Below are 19,411 nucleotides of genomic sequence, written 5' to 3'. Positions count from 1 at the left end.
CTAACTGGCCTTACACTTGAAGTGTTGTGTTCAATATTTACTCGACCATATCCATGCATGCAGAATGACCTCTCGTTATTCATCATAACGTAGGGACCGTAGAAGTATTGCGGGTACTGCCCTCTATGGTCATTTCCTACAAACAAAATACTGGAGCTCATATGAATGACACATCCATATAATGTATTAAATGGCAATTGATCGTGCGTTCCTCGGTCCCTCGTACACTTGATATAAATTATACGCTTAGTAGCTATTAGACTGGCCACCAGCCCCTGGTTGTTGTTTTTTTTTTGTTAGAATTGCTCCACTAAATCATAATACTAGATTATCTCCCCCTAGTTTGAAACTAGAATTAGACATATCCTCGAGACCAAAATCATAAACCTCAATTCAATTGATCATTTTAATATTCTAGAGACAGGTAGCCAGTCTAAAGTGCTACTATTGCAATACTTTTAAGTATTACTAAGGTAAGTTATTGGTGAATGCAGGCAAAATTTGTATCCATTTTGTATATATGTCCATATATCAAACTATATGATAATAGAATTGATCTTTAGCCTAATTATCTAACTGTGTGTGTATTGTTTGATCATTTCGTATTTCGGAAAACTTCAATTTACATAGCAATTGATATTTTTAGCTCTTTGGTAATCGTTTTTCTCTAAAATTGCGAACCTCGAATCCGATTCTCCGTCTTCCTTTCCTTTTGGCGTCTTCCTGTATTTTCGTGTTCTCTTTCATGTTTCGTGAGAACAGTTCTTATTTGGACGCTAGAAAATATTTAATGATTTTGCAGCTTTTTATCTTTCTAGATAGTTCTTTCTTTTTATCTAATTCTAATTTATCAGGCACATGCCGACTCGTCCATGTTGTTTCATTTGCCTCTGGTCTCTTTTGTCATTCAGAATTCCACACAGTTCAAGTAATTTTTTAGTTTGATTTGTTTTTGTTTTCATATCATGCTGATTATATTGAAGAGCTCATCAGAGCCGGTATCAGAGACCTTGCAAAGCCACTTGATTCCACCTATAGTTAAACAGACTGTGTAGTATCGTTTAAAAAACAAAATGTTTTGGATCATATCGATCAAATCAAGGTCACAATATACTCTTCAACATCAACCGCTGGTCTCCATCTTTATAAAAAATGTAACTGACAGGATCAGTTTAAAATTAAGCTGTATGATAATCGTGATGATATCAATTTCCCAATTTTTATTTTTCCATTTTTAGATAGCGACATCCCTGCTTCCCCATTTACATTTTCGAGTTGATATATTAACTTGTTTCCGTTATCCAGATTATCCATGACAAATGGCAACAACCGACTAAAAAAAACAAATAATTATATGGTTCGAGCCGTCAACTTTTTCCTGTTCAGGGATCTTTGTGGTCTTTATTTTTTTTCTTTATGCTTTCAGTTCTGCAATTCAATATCCTTGTGAGCGATAGCTATTAATCTGTTTTATATGTTTTCTTTCGTGGAACACCAGATAAAGAAATCAATCAGAAACATATATTCCATTGAATGCGTTCGTGTATAGCTATCCTGCCAGCAGTTGTCTTAATTTGTATTAGCAACTCAAATACATTGTACTCCATGTAACGGACAAACCCAATATATTGTTTATAAGAACGACAAGCCATAAGCAGATGAATGCAGAGCCGCCATATCGTGATTGGATTTATCGACAAACTGTCGTATATGTATATGTTATAGCTATATTTTCAACGTAGCTGTTGATTAAAAGAAAAGAAAGAAAAACCTGTTACGAATCTAAGCACATGCATGGACAAGTAATGGACACAGATTCAACATGGACACGGATGTCTCATATACTGCCTGCCAGATGATATGAAATATTAATGTGTGTGAGTAGGGGAGAGACATCGATATGGAAAAAATATATCTGAATCCACAGAATCTGTATACTAGTACCATTTTCCGCTTATGAAATAACAAGAGCGCTGTTTGTCTATATGAAAAATATCCTTAGAGCAACGTATTACCGAGGAGGAGGAGGAGGAGGAGGAGGGTTGTATAGATTCGAAAATTAACTATTGAAATTTGAGCAAGTTTGTATGTATGGTTAATTCAACTGTTTTTGAAGTCATATAAACACGTAAAAGATATGTTTATAAAACCTTATTTTTTGAAAACTTGTTAACAACTTATCGGTTATGGTGTAGGAATTGTACCTGCTGCCCCAATTGCATGATCGCATGAAGCGTTCAATCTGGGATTTGTTTTTTTTTCTGGCAACATCTTCATGTCTCCCTTAACAGTGCCTCACTTTTGGCCTTTCTTCCTAATGTCTCCCTTAACAGTGCCTCACTTTTGGCATTTAGTTGAATGTTCGCCCCTTTGAGGAAGAATTTTGGTTCTGTACCCTGGTCGAGACATACTAGAGTTTGTAGAAATAGCAGTTGCTACCCCTGCTTAATGTGACCGGGTGGAGTGTCCTGCTGGAATGTCATCGGCAGTATGCTTCAGTGAGGTAGTACTGTAAAGTCGGCATCAGTTCGGTGATATGACAAATAGACGATCTACACACGCATACACCTCACGCATGCATCTCACACAGAGGGGAGGCCGTCCTAAATTACCATAACTGTTAGAACGTTATACGTTTCCAGTGAATTAGATATGTACACCTGTGTAGCGAACATGTGTTTTGTTTTGCTATCACATTTCTTTACATTTAAATTGCAAAACAGCAATACAATAAGCGAATGCATAAATCATTCTCAGTAAAGCTGCTCTGCTTTATGTTTTTATATACGTATATAATATTGCTTTAGGTTACTAAACAGGCTAAGGACATTTCCCCAGATATGTTCTGGTTTCCATAGTTACTAATATGGTATTTATACGTCAATCATCATCATTAAAATACATATTCCTTTGAGCATGTCTTCTCATTCAGAATACTTGGTAACATTTCAATGATTATTCATGTCCAAGATGTTGACCCATTTTTTCTAGTCAAATTCTGTACACTAGGCCTTTTGTTATATTACAAACCTGAATAAACTAATAATCTATTATACCTTTGTGTGCTAATTTGCCTTTTTTCTTCAGTGGAATAGTATTTAACTTTTCTCGATATGTACCCCTACTCAGAATAGACAAAGACACTGACAAGGAAAACTATAGGCGTTTTTATTTCATTATAACCGTGCAAGAACTGTTATTTGCAAATAAAATGGAGTGTTTAATTTGCATTGCGGATTATAAGTATATTCTAAACTGAAGCGATATTTACAAAATGTCTATAACTAAGATACGGGTAGCAGTAATATGTATATGTATGTATGATAATCGGCGGGTCATGACTAGCTGAACGCACAGCTGCCGTTTCGAATCGTCATTCCGTTTATAACGAAACGATCATATAGTTCCATGAAATATATGTTCTACCTTACCTGAATTTGGATAAATTATATTAAGAATAGACCTAGTAACAGTCTACATTTGAAGGTAAGAATCGAACCTATGTATTCCGAAATTAGATAGTCAATAATAAAACAATCAAAGAAACTTCATACTAATCATCGTATAATTTCTAAGTTGGTTTTGCACGACGGCAATATGATGCTGACGATGACGACTATGGCCATGAAGATGATTGTAACAAAATGATAAGTGTAGGAACTCTAGCATGCATATACACATCTACGGTAATAAAAATAACGAAAATTGATTTCTTTAAACATATATTTATTACTCGTACATGATAATTATGTAAAATACTAAAAAATCGACAACTCAACCCTTTTGTTATTCTTAGATATCCTTTCTATGCATACAGTATAAATAAATGTATTAAGACAAACCAATGGTGTTTAAAAAGGCTTTTACTTATTGTATAATATGGATACCAGTGTAATGCATCTATTGTATATAGCAACACATTTTATATACCCAATGCTAGAAACGCAATGACCATGTTATTGTATAATTCCAGGCCTTGTTCATTACAGTATAAACATACTGTAAAAGTGGAAATATTCGCGGTGTGGAAATTTTCGCTTATTTCACTATCAGTAAATCTCCGCGAAAATTTCCACACGCGAATATATTAACACATAAAAATACTAAATATAAAAGATACAAGTTAGCGCAAAAATATCTTGACGGCGCGAAAATATCCACACCGCGAACACTTTGGAAGCTGGCTAAGCGAAAATGTACACACGCGAAAATATCCACTTTTACAGTACAATGTCCTGGAAGCCTTGGCTAGCGAAGATGGGATGCATAATGTCGGCTTTAATGTGAATTTCGATTTCATTTGTATGATTATAGCCAGCATCTTGGCAATCTCGACAGAATAATTTGTGGCGAATTTTTAAATCCTATAAGATCAAACGTCCTCCCCAATACAGCTTATACTCCAGCTCGTTGGCTATGCAATGGTACCGATTAATAATGCATTGATGCGCAATATCAGACACGTGAGTGTATCATCTTCATACCACAATTAAGCACGCACGTGTTAATTTTTTATTTATCTAAATACATCCCGTATTACCAATAAAGAGGCGAGTGTACTCCGTCTGGTTAGTCTTATAAGAGCTTGATAAACCAAACAGACACACACTTTTGTTTCAACGCTACGATGGAATATATAATTCAGGAATATGTAATTAATGTCTGATAGATCTGTCTCTAACAAGGTGTCATTACTACTATCACTACGCATTAATATTTTGCCACAAAACCCAACAAAACCCACGTTTATGGATTGCGTACGTATTCCACAAACGTTGGTATCTGAAAACGAATCATCTATATGATTTAAAATCAATCTTGGGTATTGAATTTGAGTATCCCTTGAAAGTTCGATATCGTTGAAATCAGGTAAAGATTTTTCTTACCGATTCAGAAATTTGAAACTGCAGCATTATTGTGAATTAGGCAAAATGTATTATTAATGTATAATGCATTATTACCTTTACTTAAGAAAACAATTTTTTTAATGTAAAATTTGCCAAAGCATTATCAATTTAATTTAAGGAAGTTTGGTCAATACTTGATCATGGAAAATTTTACCTCAAGAAATTATTTTCATATTTATGAAATTGGGGCCTGTTCTGATAAGTTCTGCGATTAATTCGTCGGCTAAATGCGTAATTTGATGGCAATAAATGTAAGAAGATAGTTCACCAAACCCAACAACGGTATCATCATTATATCATCATCTCGCTCACCAAACAATACAACGATTGTATCATTATGTCATAATATCGCTCACCAAACCCAACAATGATATTTTCATTATATCATCATCTCGCTCACAAAACCCAACAATGATATTTTCATTATATCATCATCTCGCTCACAAATATCTATCATCTCTCGCTCACCAAACCCAACAACGATATAATCATTACGTCATCATCTCGCTCACCAAACCCAACAACGATATTCTCATTACGTCATCATCTCGCTCACCAAACCCAACAACGATATTCTCATTACGTCATCATCTCGCTCACCAAACCAAACAACGATATTATCATTACGTCATCATCTCGCTCACCAAACCCAACAACGATATTATCATTATATCATCATCTCGCTCACCAAACAATACAACGATATTGTCATTATGTCATAATATCGCTCACCAAACCCAACAACGATATTATCATTATATCATCATCTCGCTCACCAAACAATACAACGATTTTATCATTATGTCATAATATCGTTCACCAAACCCAACAACGATATTATCATTACGTCATCATCTCGTTCACCAAACCCATCAACGATATTCTTATTACGTCATCATCTCGCTCACCAAACCAAACAACGATATTATCATTATATCATCATCTCGCTCACCAAACAATACAACGATTTTATCATTATGTCATAATATCGCTCACCAAACCCAACAACGATATTATCATTACGTCATCATCTCGTTCACCAAACCCATCAACGATATTCTTATTACGTCATCATCTCGCTCACCAAACCAAACAACGATATTATCATTATATCATCATCTCGCTCACCAAACAATACAACGATATTGTCATTATATCATCATCTCGTTCACCAAACCCATAAACGATATTCTTATTACGTCATCATCTCGCTCACCAAACCCAACAACGATATTATCATTATATCATCATCTCGCTCACCAAACAATACAACGATATTGTCATTATGTCATAATATCGCTCACCAAACCCAACAACGATATTATCATTATATCATCATCTCGCTCACCAAACAATACAACGATTTTATCATTATGTCATAATATCGTTCACCAAACCCAACAACGATATTATCATTACGTCATCATCTCGCTCACCAAACCCAACAACGATATAATCATTACGTCACCATCTCGCTCACCAAACCCAACGATATTATCATTACGTCATCATCTCGCTCACCAAACCCAACACAATATTATCATTACGTCATCATCTCGCTCACCAAACCCAACGATATTATCATTACGTCATCATCTCGCTCACCAAACCCAACAACGATATTCTTATTACGTCATCATCTCGCTCACCGAACCCAACAACGATATTATCATTATATCATCATTTCGTTCTAAGCCATCTTATTCATGGAATCCGTCCCAGGACACTAGTACTTAAGTTAATTCAGATTTTACATCGCCTTGCGCTTTTCATAATAACAGCTCTCACAAGCAGAGATGGAAGTAGTCTTTTTCGTAAAGAATGAGGTTTTCATATGGAGAATTATAATTATCTGGGTTTTTAATGAGCGGATGATGAAGTTTGGTGGAAGTTTCTCTCTTTCATGTCTACACTACATTAGCTAAACTTCTGGGGTATGCAACGTCACCATTCAACCACAGGCGCTTGCATAGAAAATGCGATTTTCAAAAAAAAAAATTAAAAAAAATTGATATGACAGTGGTATGAGTAGTCTGTTAAGCTCAATCTTGAGCTTAACAGATTACACATACCACTGTCAAATAAAAAAAAGGAAAATCACATTTTCTATGCAAGCGCCTGTGTTTTCAACTTCCTCACCTCAGGGTTTAGAACACAAATGTCTTTTGATACAGTTTTGTTAATACACACAGGAACTGCCATATATGTTCCGTTGATATTACATCCTTACAATTCCTATATTCAGAAAAACAAAACAAAGCACCTCTATTATAAACATGTTTAATATTATCTGACACTTTCCTAAAATTGCTGTTGCGGTTCGCCAGGTTGACAACTGTGTTGTTTTACAGTCAAGGTCATAAACATTAATATTTGTCAAACTCCACAGCTCATCCAGACAGGTAATTTATTACACTTGCGAAAAAATTGTATATCTATTTGCACTTTTACTTAGCGCTTAACACGCATGACAGGTGTCATACATGTCCTCCGTACTTGCGTATTTTAGTTTAGATATTTACAGTAGTATTTTACTATAGTGTATTATGTTAGTACCAAACATAAAACAATAATATGAAGAACATCAGTTTTAGAGGTAAAAAAATCCCTTCATATCTAGTACTCATACTTCAGATTTTATCATTTTAAAGATCGCCAGTTGATGAGTTAATGGAAACATACACACATTATTTCATCAAAATACTTTTGAAATTTCTCTCAGTCACTGTCGTCGGATTTTGGCGGCAAACCCTTTAAGAACAGTAATGGTTAACGGTTAGGTTGACCGTGAAGCAGACGACCGCTCAGATTCCGAGCCAGTGATTATGTTCAGTTTTAGCAGACTATTTCACAATCAGCTTGACGATTCAGTTTGGACATAAAATGATTGTGACATCGCTGTTATTGAGAATTTGTTCACTCGTACTACCCAGAATTCCGCTCTGGAAGTTCCCCAGTCCCCTCGACCCGACAACAATACAGCTTGCTTTGCAGTCCTCTGCCACGCCCAGAATTCCTTTTCGTGCATTTGAAGCGTGAACAAATTGCACAGTTCCGCTGACCTGTTATCAATATAATATAAAAAAATATTATAAGCAAGGGCCGTCTTTCCCTGGTTCCTAATCATGCTTGAATTAATTATAGGATTGGAAATCAGAAATACAATATTGGTTTCCATATATCCCATTGTCCCTCGCTCCACCCAATGGTCACTTTCCAGTGATATCACTAAACACTTCATTACGTTACCTTGGTCACTTTGAGTGATATCACTATACCATTCATTACGTTACCTTGGTCACTTTCCAGTGATATCACTATATCCTTCATTACGTTACCTTGGTCACTTTCCAGTGATATCACTATATCCTTCATTACGTTACCTTGGTCACTTTCAATTGAAATCACAATACCCTTCATTACGTTACCTTGGTCACTTTCTAGGGATTTCACTATACCCTTCATTACGTTACCTTGGTCACTTTCCAGGGATTTCACTATACCCTTCATTACGTTACCTTGGTCACTTTCCAGGGATTTCACTATACCCTTCATTACGTTACCTTGGTCACTTTCCAGTGATATCGCTATACCCTTCATTACGTTACCTTGGTCACTTTCCAGTGATATCATTCTACCCTTCATTACGTTACCTTGGTCACTTTCCAGGGATTTCACTATACCCTTCATTACGTTACCTTGGTCACTTTCCAGGGATTTCACTATACCCTTCATTACGTTACCTTGGTCACTTTCCAGGGATATCGCTATACCCTTCATTACGTTACCTTGGTCACTTTCCAGTGATATCGCTATACCCTTCATTACGTTACCTTGGTCACTTTCCAGTGATATCATTATACCCTTCCCCTTTATTAAGTTACCTTAGCTTCGTTTATCATGGCCGTCAGTTCATCTAGCTGAAGTTCCAATTCGTGTCTTTGCTTCGCGATGTTCCCTGTCATGAGGTCTGAGTCAAGAGATTTCATCACTAGAAAATGAAGAATATATATATGTGTAAATAATGACTTAGCTCAAATGACAGCGGCACGGAAAGCATACATACTCAAGTATTACATAAATGATAGAATAGGTTAGAGTACAATTAACATCAGTATGACGAGGGGTCCGTGTACTCTTCATCGCGTGAGGGCGTGTGTTGTTGTAACAGCTGATTCGTCTCTTTGCATACATCTTCGCTAGCCAAGGCTTCTGATTACGTTACACTCGAAGATGCTTTGCATATGGCAAGGTTTCGACACTTCATTATTTCTCGTGGCTTTCCCTGAGAAATAGCTTTGCTACTCATACGAACCGATTTATTGATCACACACTTTCTAAATTGCATTCTTATTTATTATTTTCTGAAAGCAAACAATTCAAAAACGCAGAACACATTATAACGACGATCATGATTGGATTCAATATAATTTGCAGTGGCAACATTTACTTTGAAGGAACAGAAATTGCTGCATTCAGTGTTTCAATTTAACCAATAGTTAGCTCCCACCATCTACACGTATGGTGCGTCTTCTTTAAAATATAATCAACTAGAACTGTCGCCAGGATGGCTGACTAATACCCCCGCAATCTGCACGAGTCAATGGTGAATTGGAACTCTTGATTAGAGGCTAACTAAGATAACCCAGTAATATAGTGACCAGTTGCCATAGCAACCATAATTTTGAGGAAAAGAAAGTGAGATGCACATCTGCATATGGTCCTCTATATTTGTGTGAAGTTTCATTGAAATTGGCCATTCGGTTTAGGAGGAGTTGTCCGGACAAACTCAAAGTTATGGTTCTTATCAGAAAACCTGTTTATAGTGACCAGTTGCCATAGCAACCATAATTTTGAGAAAAAGAAAGTGGCATGCACATCTACACATGGTCCTCTATATTTGTGTGAAGTTTCATTAAAATCCGCCCTTCGGTTTAGGAGGAGTTGTCCGGACAAACTTAAAGTTATGGTTCTTATCGGAAAACCTGTTTATAGTGACCAGTTGCCATAGCTACCATAATTTTGAGAAAAAGAAAGAGGCATGCACATCTACACATGATCATTAATATGTGTGTGAAGTTTCATTGGAATCGGCCCATCGGTTTAGGAGGAGTTGTCCGGACAAAATGTGTCTACAGACAGACGGACGGACGGACGGACAACCTGATTCCAGTATACCCCCCTAACTTCGTTGCGGGGGTATAATAACAGAACTGGATGATTATAATGAAAATAGATGCTTTGGTGATTCTCTCTTCATTACGTTTCGGTTACAAAACAGTTGCGCTGATTCAATGGGTGCCCTTAACACAAAAACAACACTAAAATACGTACAACTGCACCACTCTGCTGACGTGAAGGCATCCCGCACGTGCACCACCGTCACCAACACCACGTGGTCCCCTGGACGGTGAATGTTGTCGATATACCCTACAACATACACGGACTATTATTACGAGTTTCATCTGACCCCGACACCAGACATTAGACATTTTTTACGGAGAGGCATCTGATATGAGACAGAAGCAACTCGGATTAACGATAATATTATTATAATATATTCTGTCATTTTAGAATGTTATGTGTATTTCATGTACTGACAGTTTTACCCCAATCATTACAACAGAAAATAAAAATTCAGCCAAGGTCACGTTTAAACGTGCTAGAGAGAAAATCCTCATTATTTTAGCCAACACACATTAGTCGCCTCTGCTGTACATGTAAATCTCCCCCTGAAATCACTGTGGTCCAGTAAAGAATGAAGTGTAGTAAGGGGCGATAACGGAGTTATCGTTCCTTACGGAACGTAATGTATTACGAGCTAATTCGCCTATTTTGCCGGATATAATAGCGATTTGAGGACAGAAAAATTGGCTCATACAATTCGGTTGATACTTTGAACGATTGTAAAACTCGGCTCGATCTAGGTCTGGATGTATCTGGTATCCCTGTGGGAAATCGTATTTATGAGATATTTTGGGTCAAACATGCCAAAATCGTCATTTTGACCGGTAGCTTCTGTTTAACCGGTCCTTAAAAATCAGCGCTTTAATGAAAAATTCTGACACTCAAAACATAACAAGAAGAGAGGATTCTAAAGAAAATGGAATCTTTAGTTTTTCTATATCTTTAACAGAACGGCCACAATAGGGTTTTGAAAAAGGGTCGTATTTTATCGAGAGTTGGCGGATGTTACGTCACCAGTGACGTAACCAAGTATGTGTGGAATGTAGTGTATTGAAGGACGGAACGTAATGTACATGCGGCTAATTCAGACCACTTTGCCGGAGCTAACTGAAAAGCGACTCTATACATTTTGATAAAACTTTCCACACTTATAAAACTCGGTGTGATCTACATGTATGTCCAGGCATATCCCGTATATCTGGGAATAATCTAGTTATGGAGATATTTTGGGTACAAACACGCCAAAATCGACACTTTGACTGCTGGTTTAATTTATTTTTCTCTGTCGTGTCCGTGATGCAACAGTTTCCGCTTAGGTCACACGGGTACTGCACTGGGGAACCCCCGCCTGGGGAATTCCCGCCTTTTTACACCAGAATCCTACGTCATTCTATTTTCAGTAACAGTGTGTATTTGTGATTTTCTAAATCTCAACACACTACTATTTATCCTCGTATCATATATAAAGTACCCGTTTCATGTGTTACATGTATTTACTCGGGGTAAACAGCTATAAACCAGAGAAACGCATTCTCCAAAGGGACTTGGATCAGGTGAAACACAAGCTGATTGGCCGGTCGTGTTGCGCAAGTCGTTAACACACTTTTGGGTGTAGATTTGACCTCTACTCCTGACCCGGATGTATACAATCGGTATTTGTTGACATATGTTGACAGATATCTCCTGATAATGTCCAACATTCTGTGTTGAACTTTTATATTTTGTTTCTCAGATGTTGGTCTTGACCAGGTGAAATAGAAAGTTGTAAATGCAATTTTGGGAATTTATTATGAATTTTAATATTACAATGAAACATATAGCGAAGCTAATTGTGAACTCGGTCCCAATATATGATGTTATAACCAGAAGTGATGTTTAGGATTTTGTGTACACATGTGGAATTGTTTTTTTAGTATTAATACTCAAGAGGTATTTTAAACTTAGTAATAGAAATACTTTATTAATTTTAAAATATAATGAATGGCAGTATAAGCAACGAAATTCATTAATCATTTAATATTCTACCATGTTTGCTATGCAACGACAGTACAGTTTTGATTGGTTAAAAACCATGATTATTTTCCAGTAATACACGAACGTGTCAAAAAAAGACGTTTATGAGTCACGGCTGTTACAATGTTATGTATCTATTATTCACCCATTAGGTTAGACGGTTACTGTAGCCGAGTGGACTAATGGTTAGACTTCTTCTATTTTTGATCAAGACGCGAGTTCGAATCCTACGAAGGCCTATTTTTTTATCCTTTTTTTTTTTAATTTTCAAAATCAATGCCATATCATAGATGTTTTTGATTGTAGTACTATAGTGCCTGTAAAGAAATACAAATGTATATATTTTATCAACAAAATAATGCAATACTCAAGAAATAAATTACAAGGTTTTTCCGGGGTTTCTTTGCCGTTTTTCTATATAGATCTCAGAACTAAACAGTACATGGTAGAATAGAAATAATCAACTTTGACCTGCGGCCTTCGTTATTAATTTAATTGCAAAATACCCTCGTCCTCGTTGTATATCCTGCAACAATACACGAATCATCGTTAATTATTTCTTAACTATCTTGGTAATGAGATCTCAGGATTCCGATGGATAAATTGACGATAGAATATTATAAAGAATGAAGTGTGGTAACGGAACGTATTCATTTTCGAAGATTTTAGTTATTGTCCAATTGCAATGAAATTTAAATTTGGTATGTAGGTACATCATGGGACACTGGCTACTCTTGTATAACCTCACTTAACAATAATCATATTTTACCGAAAAGGTCGCCATTTTCTAGCCTCTGATTGGTCCAAATCCTTTAGATATTGTTTGATTTCATTGAAATAGGGGTATTATGGGACAGAAAATTAAACTTAATGGGTTTCATTTTCTTGGCAACAACACAGTTTTACTTATTTTTTTAACGTCCTATAAAATGCCAGGATCATTTAAGGACGTGCTTGGTTTTCGTGGTGGAGGAAAGCTGGAGTACCCGGAGAAAAACCACCGACCTAGAGTCAGAACAAGGTATCTGCCCCTTGTTTGTTTCGAACTCACAACCCAGAGGTGAAGGGCTAGTGATAAAGTGTCGGGACACCTTAACCACTCGGCTATGGCGGCCCACAACACAAGGTCTTATCTTATTGGTCGAAATGTAGATAGAGAGCGATTTTGATGAAAACTGCTGGAACAGAGTTATCGCCCCTCACTACACTTCATTCTTTCTGTGACATCCTTCAGGTGTCACCCCACTAGTAATTAAATAAGAAGTCATAATCTGTATCTAGGACCATATAAACCAGGTCACACGTGTAAACTGTCCGAACTAACTGGGGAAGCCTAGACACCAATTGGGACTTAATATGATATGTACAGTGCATAATGACATAACGACAGAAGGTCCATTTGATCACGTGACTAGTTAGCTTACCTATTGATGTAAAGTACAATATTATAGCAAAGGATGTGAAAACCAAAATCAAAACTATATGTGTAGAGTGTTCGGGATGATATCTGAAATCAAACGACTCAATAACGGATTTGATAATTTTAAAAATATTCTGTAAATATCAGATTTTGGTTTGCCTTACAACATGATAAGCTGATCATGAATTGAACTAGGCTCCAGACGTCGTTTGTATTTCCTGGAAAAATCTATATCACTGATGCAATTGTAAAACATCCTTTACCAACGCTATCGATCTGTGCGTTACGGACTTAATTAGGTCGTCACAATATTCACTGGTACAGCCTCACGCAATGTCATATAATAATCCATCAGTTCCATAGGCTGGCTTTGTGTCTGTCCCAAGACATTTTAAAAACTAACATTGCATTTTTATCACCGCTGACTTTCTCTATCTAATCAGGGTTTACTCAATCGTGTAGTCTGAGCATATATTGACGCTTCACGTAGTTTATGAGTAATAACGGTGTATTCACGTGGTTTGTGAGTAGTAACATGATGTATCCACGTGGTTTGTGAGTAGTAACATGATTTATCCACGTGGTTTGTGAGAAGTAACATGATTTATCCACGTGGTTTGTGAGTAGAAACATTATGTATCCACGTGGTTTGTGAGTAGAAACATTATGTATCCACGTGGTTTGTGAGTAGTAACATTATACATTTGTATATCCACGTGGTTTGATAAAAAAAACATGATGTATCCACGTGGTTTGCGAGTAGTAACTTGCTGTATCCACTTGGTTTGTGAGTAGTAGCTTGGTGTATTCACGTGGATTGTGAGTAGTAACATGATGTATACATGTTGTTTGTGAGTAGTAACATGATGTATCCACGTGGTTTGTGAGTAGTAACATGATGTATCCACATGGTTTGTGAGTAGTTACATTATGTATCCACGTGGTTTGTGAGTAGTAACATGATGTATCCACGTGGTTTGTGAGTAGTAACATGATGTATCCACGTGGTTAGTGAGTAGTAACATTATGTATCCACGTGGTTTGTGAGTAGTAACATTATGTATCCAGGTGGTTTGTGAGTAGTAACATGATGTATCCATTTGGTTTGTGAGTAGAAACATTATGTATCCACGTGGTTTGTGAGTAGTAACGTGATGTATCCACGTGGTTTGTGAGTAGTAACGTGATGTATCCACGTGGTTTGCGAGTAGTAACATGATGTATCCATGTGATTTGTGAGTAGTAAGATGGTGTATCCACGTGGTTTGTGAATAGTAACATGGTGTATTTACGTGGTTTGTGGGTAGTAACATGGTGTATCCATGTGATTTGTGAGTAGTAACAAGATGCATCCACGTGGTTTGTGAGTAGTAACATGATGTATCCACGTGGTTTGTGGGTAGTAACATGATGTATTCATGTGGTTTGTGGGTAGTAACATGGTGTATCCACGTGGTTTGTGAATAGTAACATGGTGTATTCATGTGGTTTGTGGGTAGTAACATGATGTATTCATGTGGTTTGTGAGTAGTAACATGATGTATCCACGTGGTTTGTGGGTAGTAAGATGGTGTATCCACGTGGTTTGTGAGTAGAAACATTATGTATCCACGTGGTTTGTGAGTAGAAACATTATGTATCCACGTGGTTTGTGAGTAGTAACATGATTTATCAAGGTGGTTTGTGAGTAGAAACATTATGTATCCACGTGGTTTGTGAGTAGTAACATTGTGTATACACGTGGTTTGTGGGTAGTAAAATGATGTATCCACGTGGTTTGTGAGTAGAAACATTATGTATCCACGTGGTTTGTGAGTAGAAACATTATGTATCCACGTGGTTTGTGAGTAGTAACATTGTGTATACACGTGGTTTGTGAGTAGTAACATTATGTATCCACGTGGTTTGATAATAAAAACATGATGTATCCACGTGGTTTGCGAGTAGTAACTTGTTGTATCCACGTGATTTGTGAGTAGTAACAAGATGTATCCACGTGGTTTGTGAGTAGTAACATGGTGTATTCACGTGGTCTGTGAGTAGTAACAAGATGTATCCACGTGGATTGTAAGTAGTAACATGATGTATCCACGTGGTCTGTGAGTAGTAACTTTTTGTATCCACATGGTTTGTGAGAAGTAACAAGATGTATTCACATGATTTGTGAGTAGTAACAAGATGTATCCACGTGGTTTGTGAGTAGTAACAATATGTATCCACTTGGTTTGTGAGTAGTAACATGATGTATCCACGTGGTTTGTGAGTAGTAACAAGATGTATCCACGTGGTTTGTGAGTAGTAACATGATGTATCCGCTTGGTTTGTGAGTAGTAGCATGATGTATCCACTTGGTTTGTGAGTAGTAGCATGATGTATCCACGTGGTTTGTGAGTAGTAACATGATGTATCCATGTGGTTTGTGAGTAGTAGCTTGGTGTATCCACGTGGTTTGTGAGTAGTAACATGATGTATCCACGTGGTTTATGAGTAGTAACATGATGTATCCACGTGGTTTGTGAGTAGTAACATGATGTATCCACGTGGTTTGTGAGTAGTAACATGATGTATCCACGTGGTTTGTGAGTAGTAACATGATGTATCCACGTGGTTTGTGAGTAGTAACATGATGTATCCACGTGGTTTGTGAGTAGTAACATGATGTATCCACGTGGTTTGTGAGTAGTAACATGATGTATCCACGTGATTTGTGAGTAGTAAAATGATGTATCCACGTGGTTTGTGAGTAGTAACATGATGTATCCACGTGGTTTGTGAGTAGTAACATGATGTATCCACGTGGTTTGTGAGTAGTAACATGATGTATCCACGTGGTTTGTGAGTAGTAACATGATGTATCCACGTGGTTTGTGAGTAGTAACATGATGTATCCACGTGGTTTGTGAGTAGTAACATGATGTATCCACGTGGTTTGTGAGTAGTAACATGATGTATCCACGTGGTTTGTGAGTAGTAACATGATGTATCCACGTGGTTTGTGAGTAGTAACATGGTGTATCCACGTGATTTGTGAGTAGTAAAAAGATGCATTCACGTGGTTTGTGAGTAGTAACATGATGTATTCACGTGGTTTGTGAGTAGTAACAAGATGTATCCACGTGGTTTGTGAATAGTAACAAGATGTATCCACGTGTTTTGTGAGTAGTAACAAGATTTATCCATGTGGTTTGTAAGTAGTAACATTTTGTATCCACGTAATTTGTGAGTAGTAAAAAGATGTATCCACGTATTTTGTGAGTAGTAACAAGATGTATCCACGTGTTTTGTGAGTAGTAACAAGATGTATCCACGTGTTTGTGAGTACTAACATGATGTATCCACGTGGTTTGTGAGTAACAAAATGGTGTATCCACGTGGTTTGTGAGTAACAAAATGGTGTATCCACGTGGTTTGTGAGTAAGAAAATGATGTACCACGTGGTTTTAGAGTAGTTACATGGTGTATTCTCGTGGTTTGTGAGTAGCAATATGATGTATCGACGTGGTTAGTAATAAGTGCATTATATGTCTACATGGATTATGAGATCTAAAATCGATACAATGATTGTACTAAGAAGAAAAACAAAGATGTTGTCAGATCGTTAACCTTTTGACCTTCAGGCTTTGATAGCTGTCATGTACGAATGTTAGCTCGTTCACGCACGTCATTCTACGAAAAATATGTAAATGCTAATTGATTTAAAGTATTACTGGTTTTGTTTTAAATATTGTCGTGGTTTTAGACCGAATCGTTTGAACACGGATATTTTCGATGAAACCAATGTATCATAATAGTTCAATATTTTTTAGTTTCATTGGGATATGGAAAAAAAAATGTTAGCAAACTGTATGAATCCGCAAATTGGATTTTTACAAAAGTTGGCAAACATTTTTTTTCATACCCCTATGAACCTAAACAATATTGACACCAATGCTGATGACTTATTTCTAAAATTGTATTTGGAATTCAAAACACATGCGTCGTCTAAAATATCTGTAAAAATGCAGCAAAAAGGAATTAAAACATTTTCGCTACATGTAGCTACGTATACATGTAGTTAATTTAGGTAAAAAGATGAATTGTTGTACCTTGAAAATGATATCAGACAAATTTCTGTAAAATCAATACATATATATACATATATAATGACGTGCATTTTGTAATTGAATGATATTGTTCACGTGCATTTTACCTATCTACTTACATTGGAAAGCTTTCTTAGCGCTAGGACTGGTATCCATTGCTATGACGACTGATCGGCTTTGTCCAGCTTTCCCCTCCATCTTGCTACAGGTCTGTCTAACTGGTCAGTACACGGCGATATGTAGGAGATGACCGGTTGCTCACCTGTGTATCTACCAGTAGCATTCCCTCTCCTGTCTATTCCGTTTTGACAATACATATAATTGCTGCGTTAACATCCACTACAGTCGCTCTGTGATAAACACAGGGGCTTGGCACAGACACAATCTGCAGTCACACATGTACATTTCGTATATATTGATTATGACTGGGTTACGACTCAGTGCCATGCCCCTGTGATCGGCCAACGAGATTATTTAGATTGTATTCGTCTTCATTCTCAGCAAATGTACAATATGTGTATTGTGATTTCCCTTGGTTTGAACCTCAGGGGTCCGGGAGACAAGTAGGACCCCGGGAGGACTGTATTGCAGTGTATGGCACAGGGGCTTGGCACGATTTTCCAAATGATAGTCTATCTTTGGAAAATCGTGCCAAGCCCCTGTGGTGTATGGTAGAGTATCGTAGAGAAATGGTAATAACAAGTCTAATTTTAATTAGATTGTGACTTTGTAGTAACGCATTTCCTGCAGCATAAAGGTTAATAAAATGACAAGTTTATTTAGACTTCTCAGTGACAAATGTTGACATGTATACAAAAAAGGTTTGCAGAACTAGAAACTTCTTCAAAAGGTCAGTTTTATTCCAAATTAAAAAAAAAGAGTTTACATTTGAAATTTATTTAACAAAGATATCAGATCAGAATAGAACCACTATTACAAAATTACGCACTTCAAATGTTAAATTTCCCATTGCAACGGGCCCGATGGCATGGTATTCCAAGAAAAGACAGGCTCTGTAATTTATGAAGACAGTACATGTATTTAAAGCAGAATGTATATATACGAGCTCGTACATGTACACCTGTAGTTACCCTACCTCTGGGTTGCGAGTTCAAAACCTACGTGGGGCAGTAGCCAGGTACTGACCGTAGGCCGGTAGTGTTTTACTCCGGTTTTCCTCCACCTCCAAAACCGGACGAGTCCTTAAATGACCCTGGCTGTTAATATGACGTTAAACTAAAAACAAACCAAAGTTATCTGTGTCATGGACAATGTATAACCATCGTGTCATGCTTATTTCTTTTGTTTGTCACAAATGTCCTCATGTAACACATTTGTATGCCTCTGAGTGAATCAATAAATCCCATTAATACCTTATAAATGTGTTACTATTAATTGTACATTGTATTGATGACAAAACGAATAAAAAGAAAATTATATATTAAAAAAACCATGTGTAAATTAAAATATATAAACTGGTTGAGAGTTTGTTCAGAGATGGAATAATAGTATCTGCTGCAGTCAAAATGAAAAAAAAACAAACAATTTTTTCAAGTTCATGAAGCTTTAAGCCATTTCGATAGCGCGATACTTTATTAAATACCATACATCAGCTGTGATATTTTGGCAATGCTATACAATATAATTTATTATTGTAAAAGGGGTAGGTATTACACTTCAAAAGTGGCCAGATGTTTGATTTTTCTTATTTGTTTAGATCTTATAGGTGGTTAAAACAATATTTTACCAAATTTTGATTGCAGTATGCATTTTTTTCTGTTATAATACTAATCAATACCATT

At 36.7% G+C, this 19,411-nt stretch overlaps 1 protein-coding gene across 1 annotated transcript; it reads right to left on the bottom strand.

Moving 5' to 3' along the window:
• Window positions 1–7,171: 7,171 nt before the first annotated feature.
• Window positions 7,172–17,916, bottom strand: LOC117333230 (universal stress protein PHOS32-like). The gene is made up of 4 exons (XM_033892420.1): window positions 17,729–17,916; window positions 10,242–10,337; window positions 8,792–8,898; window positions 7,172–7,969 (listed from the first exon to the last, which is right to left on the bottom strand). The coding sequence occupies exons 1-4, from the start codon at window positions 17,805–17,807 to the stop codon at window positions 7,775–7,777; spliced, it is 477 nt and encodes a 158-aa protein (XP_033748311.1). The 5' UTR covers window positions 17,808–17,916; the 3' UTR covers window positions 7,172–7,774.
• Window positions 17,917–19,411: the final 1,495 nt, after the last annotated feature.

The sequence above is a fragment of the Pecten maximus genome, chromosome 8 (genome assembly GCF_902652985.1).
Source record: "Pecten maximus chromosome 8, xPecMax1.1, whole genome shotgun sequence".
In the NCBI taxonomy this organism is placed as follows: domain Eukaryota; kingdom Metazoa; phylum Mollusca; class Bivalvia; order Pectinida; family Pectinidae; genus Pecten; species Pecten maximus.
The sequence above is the reverse complement of the archived record's forward strand: the minus strand, read 5'-3'. Positions and strand labels throughout refer to the sequence as shown.

Coding starts and splice junctions, on each gene's coding strand:
- LOC117333230 (XM_033892420.1), bottom strand. CDS start 17,807: ATGGAGGGGAAAGCTGGACAAAGCCGATCAGTCGTCATAGCAATGGAT. Junction 10,338..17,728: donor CGCTAAGAAAGCTTTCCAAT/GTAAGTAGATAG, acceptor TGTATGTTGTAG/GGTATATCGACAACATTCAC. Junction 7,970..8,791: donor CCATGATAAACGAAGCTAAG/GTAACTTAATAA, acceptor TATTGATAACAG/GTCAGCGGAACTGTGCAATT.